General features: G+C 42.2%; 1 protein-coding gene and 1 non-coding gene across 14 annotated transcripts in view; one reads left to right on the top strand and one right to left on the bottom strand.

Moving 5' to 3' along the window:
- CARMIL1 (capping protein regulator and myosin 1 linker 1) overlaps positions 1 to 19,107 on the bottom strand; it is a 351,277-nt gene extending 332,170 nt beyond the window's left edge. For 9 of the 13 annotated variants that reach the window (XM_074319291.1, XM_074319290.1, XM_074319289.1 and 6 more), the window contains exons 1-2: positions 18,627 to 19,107; positions 15,306 to 15,403 (exon numbers count right to left, since the gene is read on the bottom strand). In XM_074319291.1, coding sequence (XP_074175392.1) covers positions 15,306 to 15,403; positions 18,627 to 18,666 — 138 coding nt within the window. In that variant the 5' untranslated portion in view covers positions 18,667 to 19,107. The remainder of the gene's footprint in view (positions 1 to 15,305; positions 15,404 to 18,626) is intronic. The other 4 variants (XM_074319294.1, XM_074319293.1, XM_074319288.1 and 1 more) reach the window with 1 other exon arrangement.
- LOC141568710 (U6 spliceosomal RNA) lies at positions 4,571 to 4,677 on the top strand. Its single transcript, XR_012491934.1, has one exon. It is a non-coding gene; the product is annotated as a U6 spliceosomal RNA (small nuclear RNA).
- Positions 19,108 to 20,350: the final 1,243 nt, after the last annotated feature.

The following is a 20,350-nucleotide window of genomic DNA, read 5'->3' on the forward strand; positions in this document are numbered from 1 at the left end:
AATCAACGCACAAAAGTCCATTGCCTTCCTATATACTAACAATGAAATCTCAGAAAAAGAAATACAAAAAACAAGCCCTTTTGCAATTGCAGCAAAAAGAATAAAATACCTAGGAATAAACTTAACCAAGGACGTGAAAGACCTATATGCTGAAAACTATAAGACATTTTTGAAAGAAATTGAAGAAGACACAAAGAAATAGAAAGACATTCCGTGCTCATGGATTGGAAGAATCAACATAGTTAAAATGGCCATATTACCCAAAGCAATATACAGATTCAATGCAATCCCCATCAAAATCCCAATGGCATATTTTAAAGAAATAGAACAAAAAATAATCAGATATGTTTGGAACCACAAAAGACCCCGAGTAGCCAAAGCAATCTTAAGAAAAAAGAACAATAATGGAGGTATCATACTTCCTGACTTTGGCTTGTACTACAGGGCTACAATAATCAAAACAGCATGGTATTGGCAGAAAAACACATAGACCAATGGAATAGAATTGAGAACCCAGAAAGAAAACTACATAAATATGGACAGATAATTTTTGACAAAGAAGCTAAAAACATACAATGCAGCAAAGACAGCCTCTTCAATAAATGGTGCTGGCAGAATTGGATAGCCACGTGCAAAAGAATGAAACTGGACTGCTATCTGTCACCATGTACCAAAGTTAATTCAAATGGATCAAAGACTTAAGCATAAGACCTGACACAATAAACTGCATAGAAGAAAACATAGGTACTAAACTTATGGACCTCGGGTTCAAAGAGCATTTTATGAATTTGACTCCAAAGGCAATGGAAGTAAAAGCTAAAATAAACGAATGGGACTATATAAAACTTAAAAGCTTCTGCACAGCAAAAGAAACCATCGACAAAATAAAGAGGCAACCAACTGAATGGGAGAAGGTTTTTGCAACCAGTGCCTCCAATAAGGGGCTAATATCCAAAATATATAAGGAACTCATGAAACTCAACAACAGAAAAACAAACAACCCAATTGAAAAATGGGCAGAGGACTTGAAGAGACATTTCTCCAAAAAGGACATACAAATGGCAAATAGACATATGAAAAAATGCTCAACATCACTAATCATCAGAGAAATGCAAATCAAAACCACAATGAGATATCACCTCACCCCAGTCAGAATGGCTATCATCAACAAGACAAATAGCAACAAGTGTTGGAGAGGCTGTGGAGAAAAAGGAACCCTCATACACTGTTGGTGGGAATGCAGACTGGTGCAGCAGTTATGGAAGGCAGTGTGGAGGTTCCTCAAAAAATTACGAATAGAATTACCATATGACCCAGCAATCCCTCTCCTGGGTATCTACCCAAAAAATCTGAAAACATTTATCCATAAAGACATGTGTGCTGCAATGTTCATTGCAGCTTTGTTCACGGTGGCCAAGACATGGAAACAACCAAAATGTCCTTCGATAGATGAATGGACAAAGTTGTGGTATATACACAATGGAATACTATTCGACGGTAAGAAAAGATGATATAGGAACATTTGTGACAACATGGATGGATCTTGAGAGTATAATGCTAAGCGAAATAAGTCAGACAGAAAAAGCAGAGAACCATATGATTTCACTGATATGTATTATATAAATCAAAAACAACAAAAGAACAAGACAAACAAATGAGAAACAAAAACTCATAGACACAGACGATAGTTTAGTGGTTACCAGAGGGTAAGGGGGGTGGGGGGTGGGAGATGAGGGTAAAGGGGATCAAATATATGGTGATGGAAGGAGAACTGACTCTGGGTGGTGAACACACAATGGGATTTATAGATGATGTAATACAGAATTGTACACCTGAAATCTATGTAATTTTACTAACAATTGTCACCCCAATAAATTTAATAAAATAGATATGTAAAAAAAAAAAACTATGAAAAAAATAAATAAAAGCCATCCCTGAATTCAAAGCCAACTATACCACAAGCATCACCCTCCAGAATACTAAAACGTAGAGCCCAACTCTGATGGACAGAGAACTGGTTATTTCCAGAGAACACAGTGCCAGACAGAAAGGAATTGCGTCTGAAGGCTACCTGCAGATTCAGCACTGACAGTACTTGCCCTGCGTCACGGACAACCTGCACATTTCAGATGTAAAGACAGATGCCACTTTCATTATCTCCACCGCAAAAACACACAAATGGGACAATGCTTAAGAAACTCTAAGTGACAAAGTGCTAATAGTAGCTTCTCCTGTGCTCCAGATGCTCTGCTAACAAACAACACTGGACAGGAAAGACTGGACCAACTTCCTACATCCTTGTCGAGAAAGAGATAAATACTGAATGGAGACCCCAGCACATTCACCACAGAGACCTTTTAGAGGAGTGTAAATTGGCAGAGGGATAAGGGCTGCTTAAACTCCAACAGTTTTTCCAGAGAGGTAACTGTTGAAAAGGAAACCTCTCAGAACTTCAGTTAACTCACAGATGAATTTGGAGGGGACGAAGCTTCTGATGAGGAGCAGGCCCGAGAGACATTAATGGAGTATCCACACAAACAAGGCAAGTACTGGGCAGTGTAGTTCTGATCTTCAGCAGCACACAGAGTGCCTGGGATTCAGGGAACAACACTGCACAAAAAGTGTCCCCGAACTGCAACATTTTTGCTATCCCACGGACGCAGGCAAAGAATAGACACTGACCCACAGCAATTTAAAAGAAAAGGAATTGGGATACACCCAGTGCCAAACTGGCCTGCCCATGACTGAAAAGGAAAGCAAGCACACAGGCTTCTCTCCAGATCTGTCTCCTTCTGATGCCCTGGAAGGAAGATATCATCTTTGTTTGGTTGCTAGTGACAACTAATTTAGGACAGCAGGATTCAGAAAACCGAAAATGCCGACCAATAACACCTTACCAACCAGCCCAGATTTCCATTTGCTAAAATTCAGATTAGAGTCAACACAAGAGTGTCACTGGGCCTGGTAGGGCTGGGGAGTCTGGAATCAAACAGCAGAGAGACTGTCTTTAAAGAGCCTTGCAAGGCTTCAGAAATCTCAGGAACTTCCAGACATCTGGTTTCTCTCATTTTTCCTTGTCTATTCCACAGAGTGACAAGGAATGTGGAAATGGAAGGGGTCCTATGAGCTTGTTTGCTGACCAGCATGGGGGTTCCTGGGGAACATCCTCCTACCGGCCAGTCTTGGAAGGGAAGACAACCACGAGCAGCATGGTACACACAGCAGCCTGAAAGGAGAAGGCAGGCTGAGTACTCCTCCAGGAAGAAGGATTCCATCAGGGGTTGCTCCTAGGAGAGCTGGCAAGTCCTCATTACCTGGACATACCCCTCACTGGTTGGGGAAGACAGGGCAAGGGTGAGGAAATGGGGAAGTGAAGTGGGAACAGAAAGAAGGAGCCACTACAGCGGAGGGGGGAAGGACCATGCAACTGAAAAGATTTCGTGGCAGCTACATAGGTGAAGTAAGCTGCTTTCAGAACAGTCTTGGAAGAAAAGTAACGTCTCCTTTCCTTTGATACTAAAATATCTTCTAAGACACAGAACTAGCTGCACATGCTTATTAGCTTAGGGGTCTTCTTAACCCGTAAGCTAATAATGAAAGTTTGCCTAATGAAAGTGTCATGTGCCTTATCATTTGCAAATCTGCTCAGCAACCATTCATCAGTGCATTCAAGGACCCAAGGTTATCAAGTCCTACGATAAAAGCAAAGATCAAAGACCAAAATCATGTAGCGAGGGTCCAGCGAAGGAAAAGGCTATGGCTGATCCAGCAGCAGGAGCCAGTCAGAAGGCAATAAAGAGCAGTAACTCTGGAATTCCACTTGTAGTCACCAGTAAACACAAGAGTCACAGGACCTTTCCATGCATGCAAACAGTCTGTAGAAGACGGTACATCCACACAGGAAGACCTGTGAAGGGCCCTAAGTTGCAAGAAAAAAGTTTGCCTAGGGAGACAGGGTCCAAGGAGAACTGGCCTAAGAAATGCAAGGACTTTAACAAAGAGAACAAGCCATTCTGCTAAGTAGGTTTTTTTAAGAAGACAATAAAATTGATGAGGTAGGGGAATTATTCTCTATTGAGACTTCCTGAACAACAATCAGGTGAGAAATGCATCCTTTAGAAACCCTGTCAGGCAACAATTCCACTTCCAGGAATTTATCCAAGAGAAATAAATATGAGGATGTGCACATTTATAAGGCAAAATATTGGAAGCAACCTGAATATATCACGGTAAGTGTCAGATAAATTATGATACATAATCTATAATGGATTAATGGAGTACCACGCAGAAATTCAAAACATAGCTATATATATTATCACAACAGAAGTCTTTGACCTCAAAAATTAAATTTTAAAAGTAGAATACAAAATACTATTTATGATTCCATTTTAAAATATATCATATATTTTATGTATGTTAGCATAGAAAAATATGGAAAACATATTTTTTCCAAATACATCTGAATTAATAGGACTACATTTTGCTTTCTTACATTTTATAATTTTTTAATAATGCAAATAGCATAGATACTTTCAAATTTTAAAAAAACAAACAAGAAGAAAACTTTCAAGTGCTTTCTTCAACAGCACATATACTAAAAATGGAAAGATACAGAAAAGACTAGCATGGCCTCTGCACAACGATGGCACAAAAATTCATGAAGTATTCCATATGAAAGAAGAAAGAAAGGAAGGAAGGAAGGAAGGAAGGAAGGAAGGAAGGAAGGAAGGAAGGGAGAAAGAAAAAGAAAGAGCAAGCTTTTCCAATGCTCAGGCAACATAGCACTCTTCACCTGTTCAATTGGTTTTCTACACAGTCTGGAGGAAAGATTCTGTGATACCACACACCACATCCCCCCTTCAAGAGGCAATACCCAAAGGAGCCCATTAAATACTCTGAGAAAGTCTGCTTAATTCAGTTTAACAGGGTTTGCCAAACATCTGTGATCACAAAACACTTACAGTTTTAAAGGCTAAATGACAAAGTAGGATGACCAAACCAAGGTGAAAAGTCTGGACGCAGTGTCCAAAGAGAGCAGGAAGTGAGCATAATTGTCCTGAGAACTAAATGATCATGTAAACTAGCTTCAAATACTTGAATCGCACTCATGGGGAGGAGGGAGCAAAACTCTTCTGTGATCTTCAGTAAACGCCACACTGGAATGAATGCAAAAAAGTTACTGAGAAGCCAATTCCAGCCCAAACTAAGAAAGGGCTTTCTGAGACTTTTGCTTTTCCCACCATGAAAATAGTGAAGCAAAAAGTGGATACACAGCTACCAGGGATGTTATAGAAGAAACTTCCCATGGGCTAGAATGCATGGTTAGATGGCCACCAAAAGTCCCAGGCCAAATTCTCTGGGCAACAAGCAAGAAGGGCAAGATCTGCACAATTTCCCCAGACTCAGCTTAAGTCAGTTTGTCCAAACCAGGTCCCATCTGGAGGACATGCCTACCAATCCTAGTCAATGTCCATCAATGTTCTGAGACCCCTGAGCCTAGGAAACAGCAGAAATACACAGATGTCTCCCTAGCAGGGGCTAAACACATTCATCTCTAACCTTTGTCACAGGCTGGAAATACTCTAAGTACAGTTTAGGTTATTTGTACATCCCTGTTTCAACCTCTAAGAGGACCTGCTGTGCACCTACCCACATCTAGAGAGACCAACACACATGTGGGCCAAAGGTCAAGAGACGATGTTTTCAAAAAGAAAAACTCTCTTGGGCCGGCCCAGTGGCTAAGGCGGTTGGAGCTCCATGCTCCTAACGCCGAAGGCTGCCGGTTCGATTCCCACATGAGCCAGCGCCAGATGGCTCAGTTGTTTGGAGCGCAGGCTCTCAACCACAAGGTTGCCGGTTCAACTCCCGCAAGGGATGGTGGTCTGCACCCCTGCAACTAACAACGGCAACTGGACCTGGAGCTGAGCTGCACCCTCCACAACTAAGATTGAAAGAACAACAACTTGACTTGGAAAAAGTCCTGGAAGTACACACTGTTCCCCAATAAAGTTCTGTTCCCCTTCCCCAAATTAAAAAAAAGTAAAGAAAAACTCTCTTCCCAAAGACAAAGATGAGTAAAAGGACACAGTGGGTGAAAGTGTTTTATTAAGACACACACACCTCAACCCCAAGCATCATTCCTTTCCCTCCTTTACTTTACCCTTTTCTCAGATTTTGGGGTAAATGGGAGGGGGGGAAGGGGGGGAGAGAGAGAAAGAGAGAAACATAACAGAGATTTAGACAACAATATGCCATATATATATATATATATATATATATATGATCTCCAAATTGTTGTATTCTATTAAAAAACAAGCATTTTATAAAGGGGAGGAAGATTAGGAGAGAAAAAAATCTTCTCTCCTTAATTTTGCATTTGTCAATCTACTTTAACAATAACTATTAAGAGTGTTTCCAATGAAATGAAACATAAAGGTGCTACAGTAACCTTTTCTCTGTAACTGTTTTATAACTACAAAAAAAAAGAGTCCTCCCTGTTCATTCCATATTGTGGTTAGATACCTTGGCTCCTCGAGGTCCTCAATGCCCCTTTCACAATACTCCCTGTCCTCCCCTCCTCCCCAGAGCCGCTAAATCCCAGAGGCTGGAAAACAGTATCTTTTCAAGAACAATGAAAAGTTACACCAGGGCTGGTATATGTTCAACAGCTTCTTGCCCAAGATCATTTGACCCTCCTATCTTAACTACAGAAAAAACTGGGGCAGTTAAAGAGAGAGTAGAATGTAAATGCAGCTCAGGTAACAAGTTCAAGTTGGCCAGAACTGCCTCCTGGAAATATGTGCCCAGAGCCAGAGACTGCCTCCAACCCCTACCCAACATCAGCGGGAGCTGACTCCAGGTTTTGAGTTGGGGTAAATTCTGAAGCACTCAAATATGAATTTATTTTGAATTTCCCAGAACTTCTGCCAGGACCCTTGGCAACAGCGGGTGCTCTCTGATACCCACTCCTGCAAGATTGTTTCAGAGTTGTTGCTATTTTCTAAGCTCAATTTTCTAAGTCGTGTAACTTCACCCAGGTGCTTTGAAAATTACCTATGCACTGAATTGTAAGTGATCCTTAAAAGCTGAGACTCCTAGTAGTACCACAAAGAGAACTGTTCAAATTACCCCACAACTGGTACAAGACCTCTCACAGAAGGAAGGAAGTCCAGAGGACAGAACAATGATTTTCCAACAGTGTTACTCAGAAGCCACAGCAATCTACAGACATCTGACATAAATTTCATTCTTACATCAATTTTAACTACTGGAATAAAACACGAACATATGATTTGATCTGTTAACAGCAAATTTAACATAATGGAGATCAACAATTAGGGGAGCTGTGTTGTCATAATAACCCACTTTTGTACAGAACTCAGAATAAAGTTTCTACAGCCACCTCCACATAGAAAGCATCCTTAGATTGCAAACCTGTTTTTAAAACAGTGATATTTGTATCGCTTAACTGGTGAGTGGGTAGTGGCTCTATCCTGTGCAGCCAAAACAACATCCAATCTCCCTTCTGTTTCTAATTCATGTTCATCAGAACAGCTTCACTGAAATCACTGCTCGGGTTTATACCCTTTGGGCTTTAACTATAAGCTTGCAAAACATACTCTTAAAATATCACCACTTTATGAGTTCCATGGAAAATTATGTTTTAAAAGAGTACTATCAGTTTAAAAACAAAAAAATGTGTATGAAAACCATTGGTCAAGCTGATATCACCAAAAAGTAGCTACAAAACAGATTCCAGAGTGGATATTTGTCTGAGAAAGTAACACCACAGGCTGTGCTGCTGAGTCAATTTAGTTAGCAGAGATTGGGGAATTATGAAAAGATTAAACAGACTGGTCATGTGAAATGAACATGGCCTGGTATAAAAGAACAATGCTTTCCATATCAGAGAATATCTGAGATTTAAAGTAAGCCATGATTAAGTGTGTCAAATGCTTACAAAACTTAGGTCAAAGTCCCTTTGTTGTGTATTTTTTTAAACAAACAGGTAGTAGTAGAGTTTATATTTTGAGTTAACAAAAGACAGCACTGCCACCAAAATATTTTAAGGATATGTTACCAAAAAAAAAAATTCTTTTATTTTTCAACATTTTCAAAGTTTAGTTATTCCAATCAAGCATAATTAAGATGCTTAAAAGTGATAAATAGTCAGACAAAAGAAAATACGTTAAAGAGATTAACTTTTCCAAAAAAAAGGTTAACTTTTCAAAAGAAAACAAACGAAAAATGCAGCTCAGGTAACAAGTTCAAGTTGGCCAGAACTGCCTCCTGGAAATATATGCCCAGAGCCAGAGCCAGGTAAACAAACTGAAACAGTTAAATTTGTGTGCCTTTTCCCCTACCTGCTCAGTCTAACAAGAAAGGAGGTCCTGCTTCTGGCCCATTTTATGAGGGGTCTGGAAGAACACAGGGTTGGCAGATGACATAACCCAAATTCCAAAATAAAACAGAATAAACAAAGCTGAGGCCTGGAACAGACCTTCCACCTACTCCAGAGCCACCATCCTGGGAGAGAGGAGGTCATATTCCTGCCCCGACAAGCAATGGCACAAGCATGGTGGGAGGTCAGCAGGGATCTCGCTTCCTCCTAACAATGTTCTTCTTTCAACCATTAGTCCTTACAGAAAGTCCAAGCAATACCAAATGTTGCCAAGGATTTGGACAGACTGGATCCCTCATACATTGCTGGCAGGACTACACAGTGTACGGCCATTCTGGAAAATAGTTGACAGCTTCTTAGGAAACTAAACAAGCAATCCCAATGAAAACCTACAATGGCACTCTGTGGCGTTGATCAAGGAGACAAGAAGACTTACGTTCACACAAAAGTCTGTAACCAAACGCTTATATCCGTTTTATTCCCAATAGCCTAAAAGTGGAAACAGACTGCAGGTCTACCATGGGTGAGTGGGAACACAGACTGTGGCACATCCATACGTGGAATGTGGCATACATTGTGTGATTACGCTAATATCATATTCTTGAAGAAACAAAATTATAGAAATGGAGAACAGACTAGTAGCTACCAGGGGTGAGAGAAGTGCCAGGTGCATGTGGCTGTGAAAGGCAATATGAGGGACCCCCGTGGTGATGCAAACAGGATCAGTCTCAGCATTCTGGCTGCGACACTGAACAATAATTTTGGAAGATAGGGGAAACAGGATAAAGGGTAAAAGGATATTTCTGTAGTATTTCTTACAAATTATGCCCATACATCTACAATTATCTAAAAATGAAAAGTTTAATTTAAAAAGAATACATAAATTAAAATACATTTTTAAAAGTGCCAGGTACTGCAAAAATTGAGTGAAGATTCAATTAGCAAATGGGAGAATGGAATAAGAGTCTAGGAAGCACAGAAGCACTTCCTAATGACATCCCCTAAAGACACTAGAGAAAGGTATGACAGCAACAGATGACATGTGGCCAGTGTGTGGCCTCCAATGCTGCCCACCACTTAGATAAAAACTACAGAGCTAAAGGTCCATTCCTAGGAGAGCACTCCTAATGACGGGTTGCCTGTTCCAGCCTGGTCCAGCTTCCCTTGAAACTGACCCAAGAGATACCAGCCTGGGCCTGTTCCAACCCAATTTCCCAACCTATGGTCATTAGGGTCTCTGGACATACAAGTTTGGGAAAGACAGCACCCTTTACCTCATTCTTAGAAATGTACAATGCATACAGGTGTATTAAAGGCTCTGAAAAGCCATGTAGAAAGAAGCCGGTTTATCTTTAACACCCTGGCTAACAAACTTATTTGACCCTAGAACACTCTTCCTCCGAGACCCCAAGCATTTCTGATTTCATTTGACCGAAACATACCTTAGGGATTCTAGATCTAGTCAGGTGCACCCCATCCTGCTAAATAGGTGCCACAAACTACTAATAAACCTTCTTGGCCTCATGGTGAACCGAGCTCAAACTCTCAATGAAGGCAGTGGATACCTACGCATCAAAAGGATTGGGCATTTTCCATGCCACTGAAAAAACAACACAGGGCCCCTCGGTCCCCTTCGCTTTATCTGTTGGGTGTTTATCACGTGCTAGGCACTGTGCTAAGCTGCATGTAAATATATCCCAGTTAATCTTAAAAGCAACCACTTACAAATAGACACTGTTAAAACGTCTGTTTCATTAGCAAAAGGAATTAAGGCTTAACATTGCCATAAAGTGGCTGGGCCACAGTGTGAACCAGGTGTGGCACCAAAGTCCAAGTTCTTAACCACTGACCTCTACTGCCTCCTTAGAGAAGAGAGGATACAGTTCATGTGAATGCTATTAAAAACAGGTGGGAAGAGACAAACCTGTCTAACCAGTCCCAACTTTCATCTGATATGGCAACTGCAAGGGAAGGAATCAGCTCTATGCCTGGCGTTCTCCACTGCGCACACCTTGCTCCAGCCGTAATGGTATGTTTCCCTAACATGCTAAGCTCCCTCTGGCTTCCAGGCATATTCTGTTCTGTTTGTCCAGAACGTGTCTCTATCCCTTGGCTAACTCTGACTCATCCATCGAGTATCAGCTTCTTATCTCCTTTCTTCTGGAAGTCTTCCCTGACTCTCAGGCCTGAGTTAGGGCCCCTTTGTGCTGTCACAACCCCAATCACCCTGCTCAGAGCACACCTCAAAGCACTGCCTGCTGACATGTTTACCTCCCAGTAGACTGTGAGCTCTGAGTCCCATGAAGGTAGAATCTATGTGCATCTCGTACGTACCATTTGTCTGGCACACAGTAGGCATTCAATAAGTATGGACCAAGTTAATACATAAATCAATCAAACCAAATCAAATAAACACACGGAGTACTGATCCTTCTAAGATCCACATCTCCCCAATCATTGCTTGAAAGTTTGCAACCACTGAACAGTCCACCAAAGGATGCTTTCTTTTTATTTGGAGCATAATGGTGAAGCAGATAAGCACTGAGTGAGGCAAACCTGGGTTCAAACGGCTCTACCATTAATTGGATAATCTGAAATGAGTTCCTTTAACCTCTCTGAATTTCAATTTCCTCAAATGGAGATATCAATCATGCCTACCTCACAGGATTCCTGTGGGATCAAATAAGGAAATGCATAATTAAGTATTCAAAGCCTAGCACTTGGTCAATACTCAATTAATACTAGCTATTATGGCCATGAGAAGAAGTAAGGTGAAGATAAACCTTCTACAAAAGATAAGCTAGAAATCATATAAAATCTCAAAGTATAAAAAGAGAGAACCAAATAACATTTAACACATTCCTGATTTAATAAGCCCTAGCATGTTTTTTCAGGATGCTCATAATATAAGCCCTATCCCAAAAATAAGCCCCAGTTAAGATCATCAGCCAGACGGATGCATTTAGTACGTCTGTTGCAACACACGATGGACGTATTGAATTATAAAATAATAATATTAATATATAATTAAATAATATTATTGACATTAATACTTAAAATAAATGATAATATAAATTATAATTGAGTATTTGTAAATACCCAAGCAGGAGCCTTTGGATGAGAGGTAAATGCCTATGTAAACAGATGAACTAGAGACTTATTGCCGAATGACCAATCAGAGTACAGACACAATGCACGATTAATGTGCACACTTGATAACGAACGGACGTGATTGTGTCTAATATGAATCTTCATAATTCAATACGTCGTGTGTTGTAACGGATGTACTTAATGCATTCGTGTGAAATAAAGAAACATTTTCTGAATTTTGGTGCCTACAATTTTTCATCGCTTTTGTGTGAACCATCATTCTTAACTGTCATCATTTTTGTTGCCACTCCCGTCTCGTAAGTCTTCAATTAACACTTGATTTAATGGTAGATTTAAAGGGAATAATATTTTGACCCCCAGACAAAATGAGTGCAAAAAGAAAGAGCTATTCCCTTGAGTACAAGAAAGGAATCGTGGAGGACTCCCGGGGCAAGAATCTTATGGCTTTCTGCAAAGAGAAGCTGGATCTCCAAATGGTCCAAAAATGGCGAGCAGAATATGATAACCTCAGTCAACAGGTGGACGAGGGAAATGCTAAGAAGCGCAAGTGTGGATCAGGTCGGCAACCATTATTTCCTGAGCTGGAAGACATCACCTGTGAATGGATTGCTGACAGGAGAGCAAAGGCTTTGGTTGTGCGCAGGGCTGATATTCAAGCATTTTCCCTTGCAATGGCACCACAGTTAGAAATATCCCCAGAAGAATTCAAAGCAGCACAACACTGGCTGGATGGCTTCCTTCAGCGATATGAACTGTTCAAGCTGGAAGATACTGAAGTTATTAAACGTGCACTTGCATTCAAGTCCTTTGTTGATGGCATCGATTTTTCTAAATACCAGCTCTCCAACATGATTGCTATGGATGAAACTGCAGTGTTTATGAGCCAAGGATCTCAAATGACAATTGATCAGAGGGGTGCCTCGTCAATCTACATTCCCTCCACTGGTTACGAAAATGCACGTGTTACTGTATTTTAGCAATTCGTCTGGATGGAAAGAAAGCCCCACCTCTAATCATCACTAAGGGCAAGAAAGATAAGGTTGAACGTGTTTCAGGCATTTACGTTCTTGAAACCAAAAAAGCCTGGTGCACACAAGCAGTTATAAGGAAGTGGGTCAATTTAGTGCTGCCACTTGTTTTGTGAGGTGGCCAAAGAGGTCTGCTAGTCTGGGATTCAGTCAGCACTCACCGCGCTAAAGACATGAAGAACTTCCTTGCAGAGAGAAGAATAGATCAAATAATGATTCCCACAGGAATGACTGCCTCTCTCCAGACTCTTGATATTGCAATAAACAAGCCATTCAAGGATCATCTGCACGTGGAAATCAATGACTACATTGAAAATAGAATTGAGAGAAATCAGTGTGGAAACTTGGTGAAGCCTGGCCTGCAAGAGGTCGTGATTTAGGTGAAGAATTCATGGCATAAAATCACTGACAGCTGTGTTGCCAGTGCACTACGAGCAGGCTACATGGACAAGAAGTGCTCATTTAAGGTGAGCTCTGTTGCTGGACATGAGAGATTGGGGCCAATGGTTCTACAGGAAATGGAGTCGCAAGAAATTCAAGCTGGAATTCAGGGTTTGGAGAGTTATGATGATGTTCCAGAAGAAGATGACATGGCTGTATTTGAATAAATGTAGATTGTTGTACATGAATAAATGTAGATTGTTGTACATGAATAAGTATAGATTGTTGTACATGAAAAAATAAGACATCCCTGAAAATAAGCCCTAATGCATCTTTTGGAGAAAAATTAATATAAACCAGTCTTATTTTGGGGGAAATATGGTACTTAGTGGACTGACAGCCAAAAGAAAGTCAGAAATGCAAATTATAAAGAGATCCTCCAATGTTTTAAGTAATTGAATTTCTCAAAATTCAGAAACTCCAAAATCAACTACTTAAAGAAGGTTAATTCATAGACCATCTTGCTGAAACTTGAAGCTTGTCAGACCCTGAATATTTCTATTAATAATTCCTGCCCATGCAAGTAAAGAAAAGTCGAAACAAGTTTACACTAAGCTGCTAGAAACTGCTCAGATTCCAGATTTGGGGAGATAATTGCTTAAATTCAAATACACTTATAATCTGGGTACAACCTTAATCGACTCCAACGAATGCTAAGATGAACCAGAAAAAAAAGAAAAAATTCTTGACATTAAGTACTAATCATAACTATTTTTAAATGGTGCTAACCTAATTTCATTATATTGGACATTAAAATTTGTCTTTGAAATTTAACTTTGCAAATTTTACTCATGACATGAGTTTATTTTTAGTGTGATGAACAGCATCCATACAAAATAATATCATGTACTGGGTTAGGCTATTGTGGCAAACAGTACTTGGCATTTAAGTTGTATAAAAATGGGTCCACCTTGTGAATATTTCATGTAAAAGAACAAATGACAGAAACAAGATTGCATCTTCTACATGACCACCTCCAAAAAATACCAGAATCCTATAATTGAACAACACTAAGTAAAACGTACTTTAAGGAAACTTACTCTTTGTTAAAGCAAACAAAACAGAATGATGGCACCACTCATTTCTACTATGGATGACCTTAATTGTGTAGTCTATATGAACACATTTTGTTGCAGCCCAAAAGTCACTCAAGCTTTCCCATTTCAATTTCTCTGCCATCCTGACTTGTACACACAGAGCACAGAAAAACAGAAGTCATCTATCACCAGCATAATCCTTACATCTACTGGGGAAGGCAGGCAGATATTTTTAAAGATTTTCAAGACATATGTTATCAGAAAGATACTTCAAATTCTGTACCAACTTCAACTGAAGAAACACATTAAAAACATCCTCTTTCAATGACATATACTTGAGATTTGTTTTAAAATACTCCAGGAAAAAAAAATAAAAACAAACCTGTGGAGAAATAGATAAAATAGTATTGGTGAAACACCGAATTGTTGTTGAAGCTAGATAAAAAGGTTCAGTATACTAGTCTCTACTATTACCTATGTTTAAAAATTCCCAATGATAAGAAGATAAACAGAGTATTCTCTCCAACAAAAATAAAAACAAGACGAATTCATCAAAGCTTAAATTTAGGTTTGTCACAATCTCAACCAAGAAACCACTAAAATACCACAAAAAGCTTTTCACCTCTCTGAAAGTACAACTCAGTCATGGACAACTGCCTAAAATTCTGTACCCAGCAAGGTTCAATCCTTCAGCCCCTGCAGCAACTCCTCTCACAAACTGGATGGAACCCCAGGTCCAATCTTAGCACCCGCAGATGCTGCCTCTAGCAGGCATTTCCCTCTGAAACACCAAAAAAAAACAATGTTAAAGGACAAATGTTTTCTTCACATTCTCAGCTCATTACCCACAAGATGGACTCGGACATAACATTTGAGAAAAATTAATCAAATAATTAAACTGACATGAGATGAATTTTTCTATATTCCTCCCTAAATCCTTACAAATAAGATCACAAATCAGCCACAACAAAGATAATAAATAAGGTCAATTAAACATCAAACTTTGATTAATATGAAAACAAGCTCTAGGAGAGGACCTAAACTTGGGCAACTATTACAACTTTAAGAAATATAAACATAAAAACTTCAATTTCTAAAATTTAAATTATTCTACTTTTAACTGTCAATGAATAAATACTCTAATTAATCTAGGACAAAATGATCATCAGAACTGTTGAGCAAAATATAAAACAGAACTAGTGCTGTATGAAAATTAAGCAATCAAAATAATGGAAGGGAAAAACATTTTCATTTCTAACCATTTTCTTAAAAAATTATAATACTTACCAGCACCTTGTTCTCAACTTTGTCTCCCTTAACTTCCAACTTTACTTTCTTCTTCACTGTAATTTTTATCTTTCTGCCAATAACATCCTTTATGTTTTCTGCAAGAAGGGTATAGTTTCATTATAATCTTTTATTAAGAAGAAAAAAAGCATTAGGGTGGAAAGAACATTTAAAGGAGTATTTTTGGTTGTGTTTATTGTTGTTTGTCCTTTTTTTATTATTTGCTTGTTTTAACAAGACTGATAGTTACCATTCACCAAGTATTTAATGAACACCTACTTTGTGCCTTGTACTGTGTGCTCAAATATAAAAGCCTATGACATAATACCAGTCCATATAAGGCATGACATAATCTTGCTGGGTAAACAGGATGCACACACAAGAAAAGAAAACAGGGGGACTGTCAGGCAGTGTCATGGAGCACTACATTGCATGCAGACCATAAGCACAACAGGAATTCACAAACTCATTTGGATGGTTACCTCAGGCCCTCAGTGCCATATAAACATTATCATTCTCTATGAGTGCCTTGACATGAAGGTTGGGATATAGAGCAAAGACCCGGAACTGGACTGAACAATGTAATCAGGGCAAGGTGCTCCTGGCCATCTGTTCTTCCAAATTCATCACAATACAACACCCCAAAGAGAGGTCAAAGACAATGGAACAAGAGGATTGAGAGACATAGGAAGACCTGAACTTTTGGATGGTGGCAGGAAGGTGTTCCTGGGAATCCCGTGAGGACCCCAAACTAGACAGGTCCCAAACCAAACTCATCATCTTCCTCCTCCTCCTCTCACCACTATCTTCAACTTCTTTCTCTCAGATAGCCAGTCACCTATTGAGAATTCCCTCCTAGAACTCCCTCCTAAACAGCTCCTGATCCCTGGGCTTGACCCTACATTCAGGGCCTCAGAATCTCTCACCAAGACAGAACTCTCTCGCCCCCGGAATCTCTCACCAAGACAAAGTCCAGGACCTTCAACCTAGTATCAGCCCCTGTTCCCTCCATAACCAAAAGTGACCCTTCCAAAACCACAGGTCTGACTGACCATGTCACTCTTGGTCTATGAGTAGCAGTTATTTGGGGATAAACCCAAATCTTGTAACATGTCATTCAAGGTCTTCCGCATTTTTTCAACTTAACTTCTCAGCACACACCTAAAGACACAATCATCCCTGTCATCTCCACCTTCTACAGCCCCAGGATTTTGCAAATATTATTCTTTCCTGGGATGTCCTTTCCCTATTCTCCTCCTGGCTACATCTGAAATAGTCTTGAGAACATATACACATGGAAAGAAACTGGAAAGTTATATACCAAAAGGTTAAAAGTAACTATCTTGGAGTGGTAATATGGGTGACATGTTCTTCTCATTCTTCTCTGCAATTAAAAATTTTTAACAGCCTGTATTACTTTCATAATCAGAAAGATATACAGTACGTTTTCAAATGCCTTGGGAGATTACCTTAAGAGAATATACTGAGGTTTTCACATGTTTGCCATTTTGGATTGATCAGAACGGAACTCTTGTGAGCACTTGAAATTAGAGAGAAAAGCAGGTGCACGAATTTCCCCTATCCCACCTGAATTAGACCATTTAAAGGCCCAGAAAAATCAGATTGGGCATATCCCAAAAGCATGTGTCACTTAGTTGAAAGACATGTGAAATGGACAAGACTCGATAAACATAAAAATCCCATTTCTAGATAAGGGTTAAATTCAACTTTAAAATATACCAAAGTACTTATTTTAAAAAAAACATCAATAAACCAGTTGTCTCATTTCCACTCCATCCTTCACCACCCTTTCTCTTGAGTCTTAATTACCTATACTTTTCACTACCAGGGTCAGGACAACTAATTGAAAAATCTGCTACCCTCTTTAGTTATCCTTATCCCCTAGCCAGCTAAGCAAGCCCTCCCCTAAACTCTTTCTCAGAACCTCTAGAGGCAGCTCAGAGCTCTGGGTCTGTTTCCTCTTCCAGGCAGAGTGTTGGAAAGGTCTTAGCCTCCCAGAACCGGATGGACCACTCACTCCATCCAGCAAAAGCAGCTGATACTTACCTGAGGTGCTGACTCCACAGGGTTGAGGAGGGAGGAGACCGGAAGTGTGAGGGGAGCGGAGGGAGCTACTTCATACCCTTAATTCAGGTAAATAACTGGTTGTTCTTTCTTTTCAATTCAACAAAAGCAGAAGCTTCTATACAAACCTAGCAACAGCTTCTTTCCATCAAGATTCACTTGCTGAGTTAAGAATCACTAAAGGAGGAGCACATAGTACAAACTTCTGCAAAGTATTGTGGCTAAAAGAAGGAAAGGGGCAAATTCCCCAGATGCCGATGAAAGGGCGGTGAGAACTACTTCCTCTTGCTGTCAGCACCATTCAACATCATCTTACTTAGCTGTAGGCCGTGTAGTGTGCCAAGGCAGGGACAGTAAGGAATATACATCACTGGGGCTCAAAACACGAGCACACAGACCCGCATACCTTGTTACAACACGCTACACACACAGGCTTAAACGCTGCGTTTTCAGAACACTGTCCCCTTACCTCATTTTAGCTCTGCCATCTTAACCCTCCAAAAAATTAAGTTAAACCTCCAAGGCATAAAATCCAGGCCCCCATTCTCTTCCAAAAAAGTAACGTCAAGGGACTCAAACAATGGGTCACCTGGCATAGGGTACCCCACACTGGTTCCCTAAGAGATCTGGGGTGGGGAGAATAGGTAGGATAATTATTACTAAAATAAGGCTTTTATTATTAACCCTCAATTTCCTGGCCCGACTTTGCGTCAGTCCTGTAACCCTTTCGCTCCCAGCTCGCTAAGCGAAGCCACGCCTTGCCAAGGTCAGTCCTTATTACACCAGCATTCCCCCTCCCCAAATCTGCATGTCAGCGGGGTACCTCTTGTCTAGGATTGGGGGGCGGGGACGTGGAGGTGACCTACTGCGCGCTCGCAGGCGTCCGGTGCTCGACTTCCCCGAGTTGGGGGCAGTGGACCGGACGCTGTAAAGGTTCTCCTCGCCTACAGAACTCCCGAGACCCGGGCAGCCATCTCCTTCCGCCAACCTTGACGCCCTGGTCACCGCGGGAGGCGGCGGGCGCCTGATTCCCGCCTCCCCATCCCCCCCGCCCCCGGCCTCTCCCGACTAGGCTTTCCAGGCAGTCAGACTGGAGCAAACTTCCCGGCGCCCCCGGAACCCGCCCAACCGCAGTCCGACCCCGGGCGCCAGACTGCGGGACCCCGGCCCAGGTGGGCAGCGTGGAGGAGGCCATGGGCGCAGACGCGGGGGAAAACCCACTCGCGCGGCTCTTACCTGTCAGCTCGCGGGGCACCTCGGCGCTGTCCTCGGCCATGGCTCCTCCGTGAGAGGACCGCAGGTACCACTCTGATCCACGGCCCCGCCCTCTTCGAACCCCTCGGTGTTTAGAGGCAAAAGCAGCGCGCAAATGAGAGGAGGCGAGGAGGCCCAGCGGAGAGACAGTTTCGCCGCGCCTCTCCCCCACCTAAATAAATAAATAGTTGCAAATCCGCGGTGGGCTTGCTGCTGCTGCTACATGACGCCTCCTAGCAGCTTCCGCGGCCGACGGACTGACGGACAGCTGGCAGGACCCTGCTTCGGCTCCGGAGGCTGCTCGGGCCGCGGGGACTCCTCACGATCCGCCAAGCTCCTACGGCCCTAGACGCCCGCGGAAGGCGTGGGAGCGGCGAGGAGAGCGTGCAGCCGTGCGGCTAGGGCTGGGGCTTCTGGCGCTCCCGCAGCTCCGTTGGGCGGGGCAGCTCCTCCTCCTCTCCTCTCTTTTCCTTCCTCCTCCCCTTTCCCCTCCCCCTCCTCCTCCCCTCTCCTCCTGAGTCTCCTCCCCACCTCGCGAGAGCGGCCCCTGTACTGTCCCTGGCGGCCTCGGCGCTCGGGCACTCGTTCCCCGCGCTGGATTCACCCGGGTGAGACGGTGCCGGGGCCGTGGCGGCGGTGCGCTCTGCCCCTCGTCGGAGCCTACCTCCCCCAGCACCTAAGCGTCTGGAGACGGAGCGCGCGAGCCCGGGAGCCCTCTGCTGGCTGCAAGGGAGGCGAGCAGAGTGCAGGGGCCGCCCACGGGCATAGGGCCAGGGGATGGGAGGCTACATATTAATGCAGATTCTGCAGACCCGTCTGCACGGAAAACGAGTTTTTCTGGGACTCTTTTACTCGCTCTCCCTGTTCAGCCCCCCCTGTGACATGTTGTCGTTTCATCAGTGTTATGAGTTTTCCATGTCTAGCGAGCAGGAGCTACCGTATAAGACCGGTCTTATTTTCGGGGAAACATGATAGACGAAACCTGCAAACACCAATCATATGTTGAAAAGAGACGGTGTTCAGCCGGCGCTCCGCAGTCGCCGCGTGTGATCACAGACATTCGAATAGTGAAAGTACCTGTCACTCGCGGGGAACCTCCTTTAACCCCAGGGCTATTCCGGCAGTGAGCATATTCACCGAAGCCGGATCAGCCTGCAGACCCGTCTAATCCTACTTGGCCAACTCCCTCCGACTGCCCTGGGCTCCACCTCAGAGAGAACTTATGGGCCAGGAACACCTGTGAGTGCCTTAATTGCTGCCTTATTTCCCAGCGGCTGAGAATATCGAATAAGGTTGCGTTTTTAAAGGAGAAAAAGGGGAGGGAGAGAAGGAAAAGGGATCCCCGCATTGAGTGTCAGGTTTTTCATTGCTGTGGACCTTGGATCCCAAAAATAATTTTCAGCCTCTCAGCCAGGCGTTACCATCAGGGCATTTAGCAATCTGGCTCCCCTCACCCTTCTAACCTCTCCCACTCCTGGCTCTTAACCACCACACTCTCTCCAAGACTATTTGCTATTTGTTTTTCCCTGCCCAGTCAGGTTATCTGGTTCTTATCTGTGTTTCAACCCCAGCCTAATGTGTACTTTCTTTGTGAAGATTGTCCAGGATTTTTCAGATCATTGTGGTGCCTCTATTCAAAACCTATAGAATATATTGCCTGAAACACTCTTTTGTAAGCCCAACCCAAACCTTGCTTCATTGCCTGT

This window comes from Rhinolophus sinicus, linkage group LG14 (genome assembly GCF_036562045.2).
Source record: "Rhinolophus sinicus isolate RSC01 linkage group LG14, ASM3656204v1, whole genome shotgun sequence".
Taxonomy (NCBI): domain Eukaryota; kingdom Metazoa; phylum Chordata; class Mammalia; order Chiroptera; family Rhinolophidae; genus Rhinolophus; species Rhinolophus sinicus.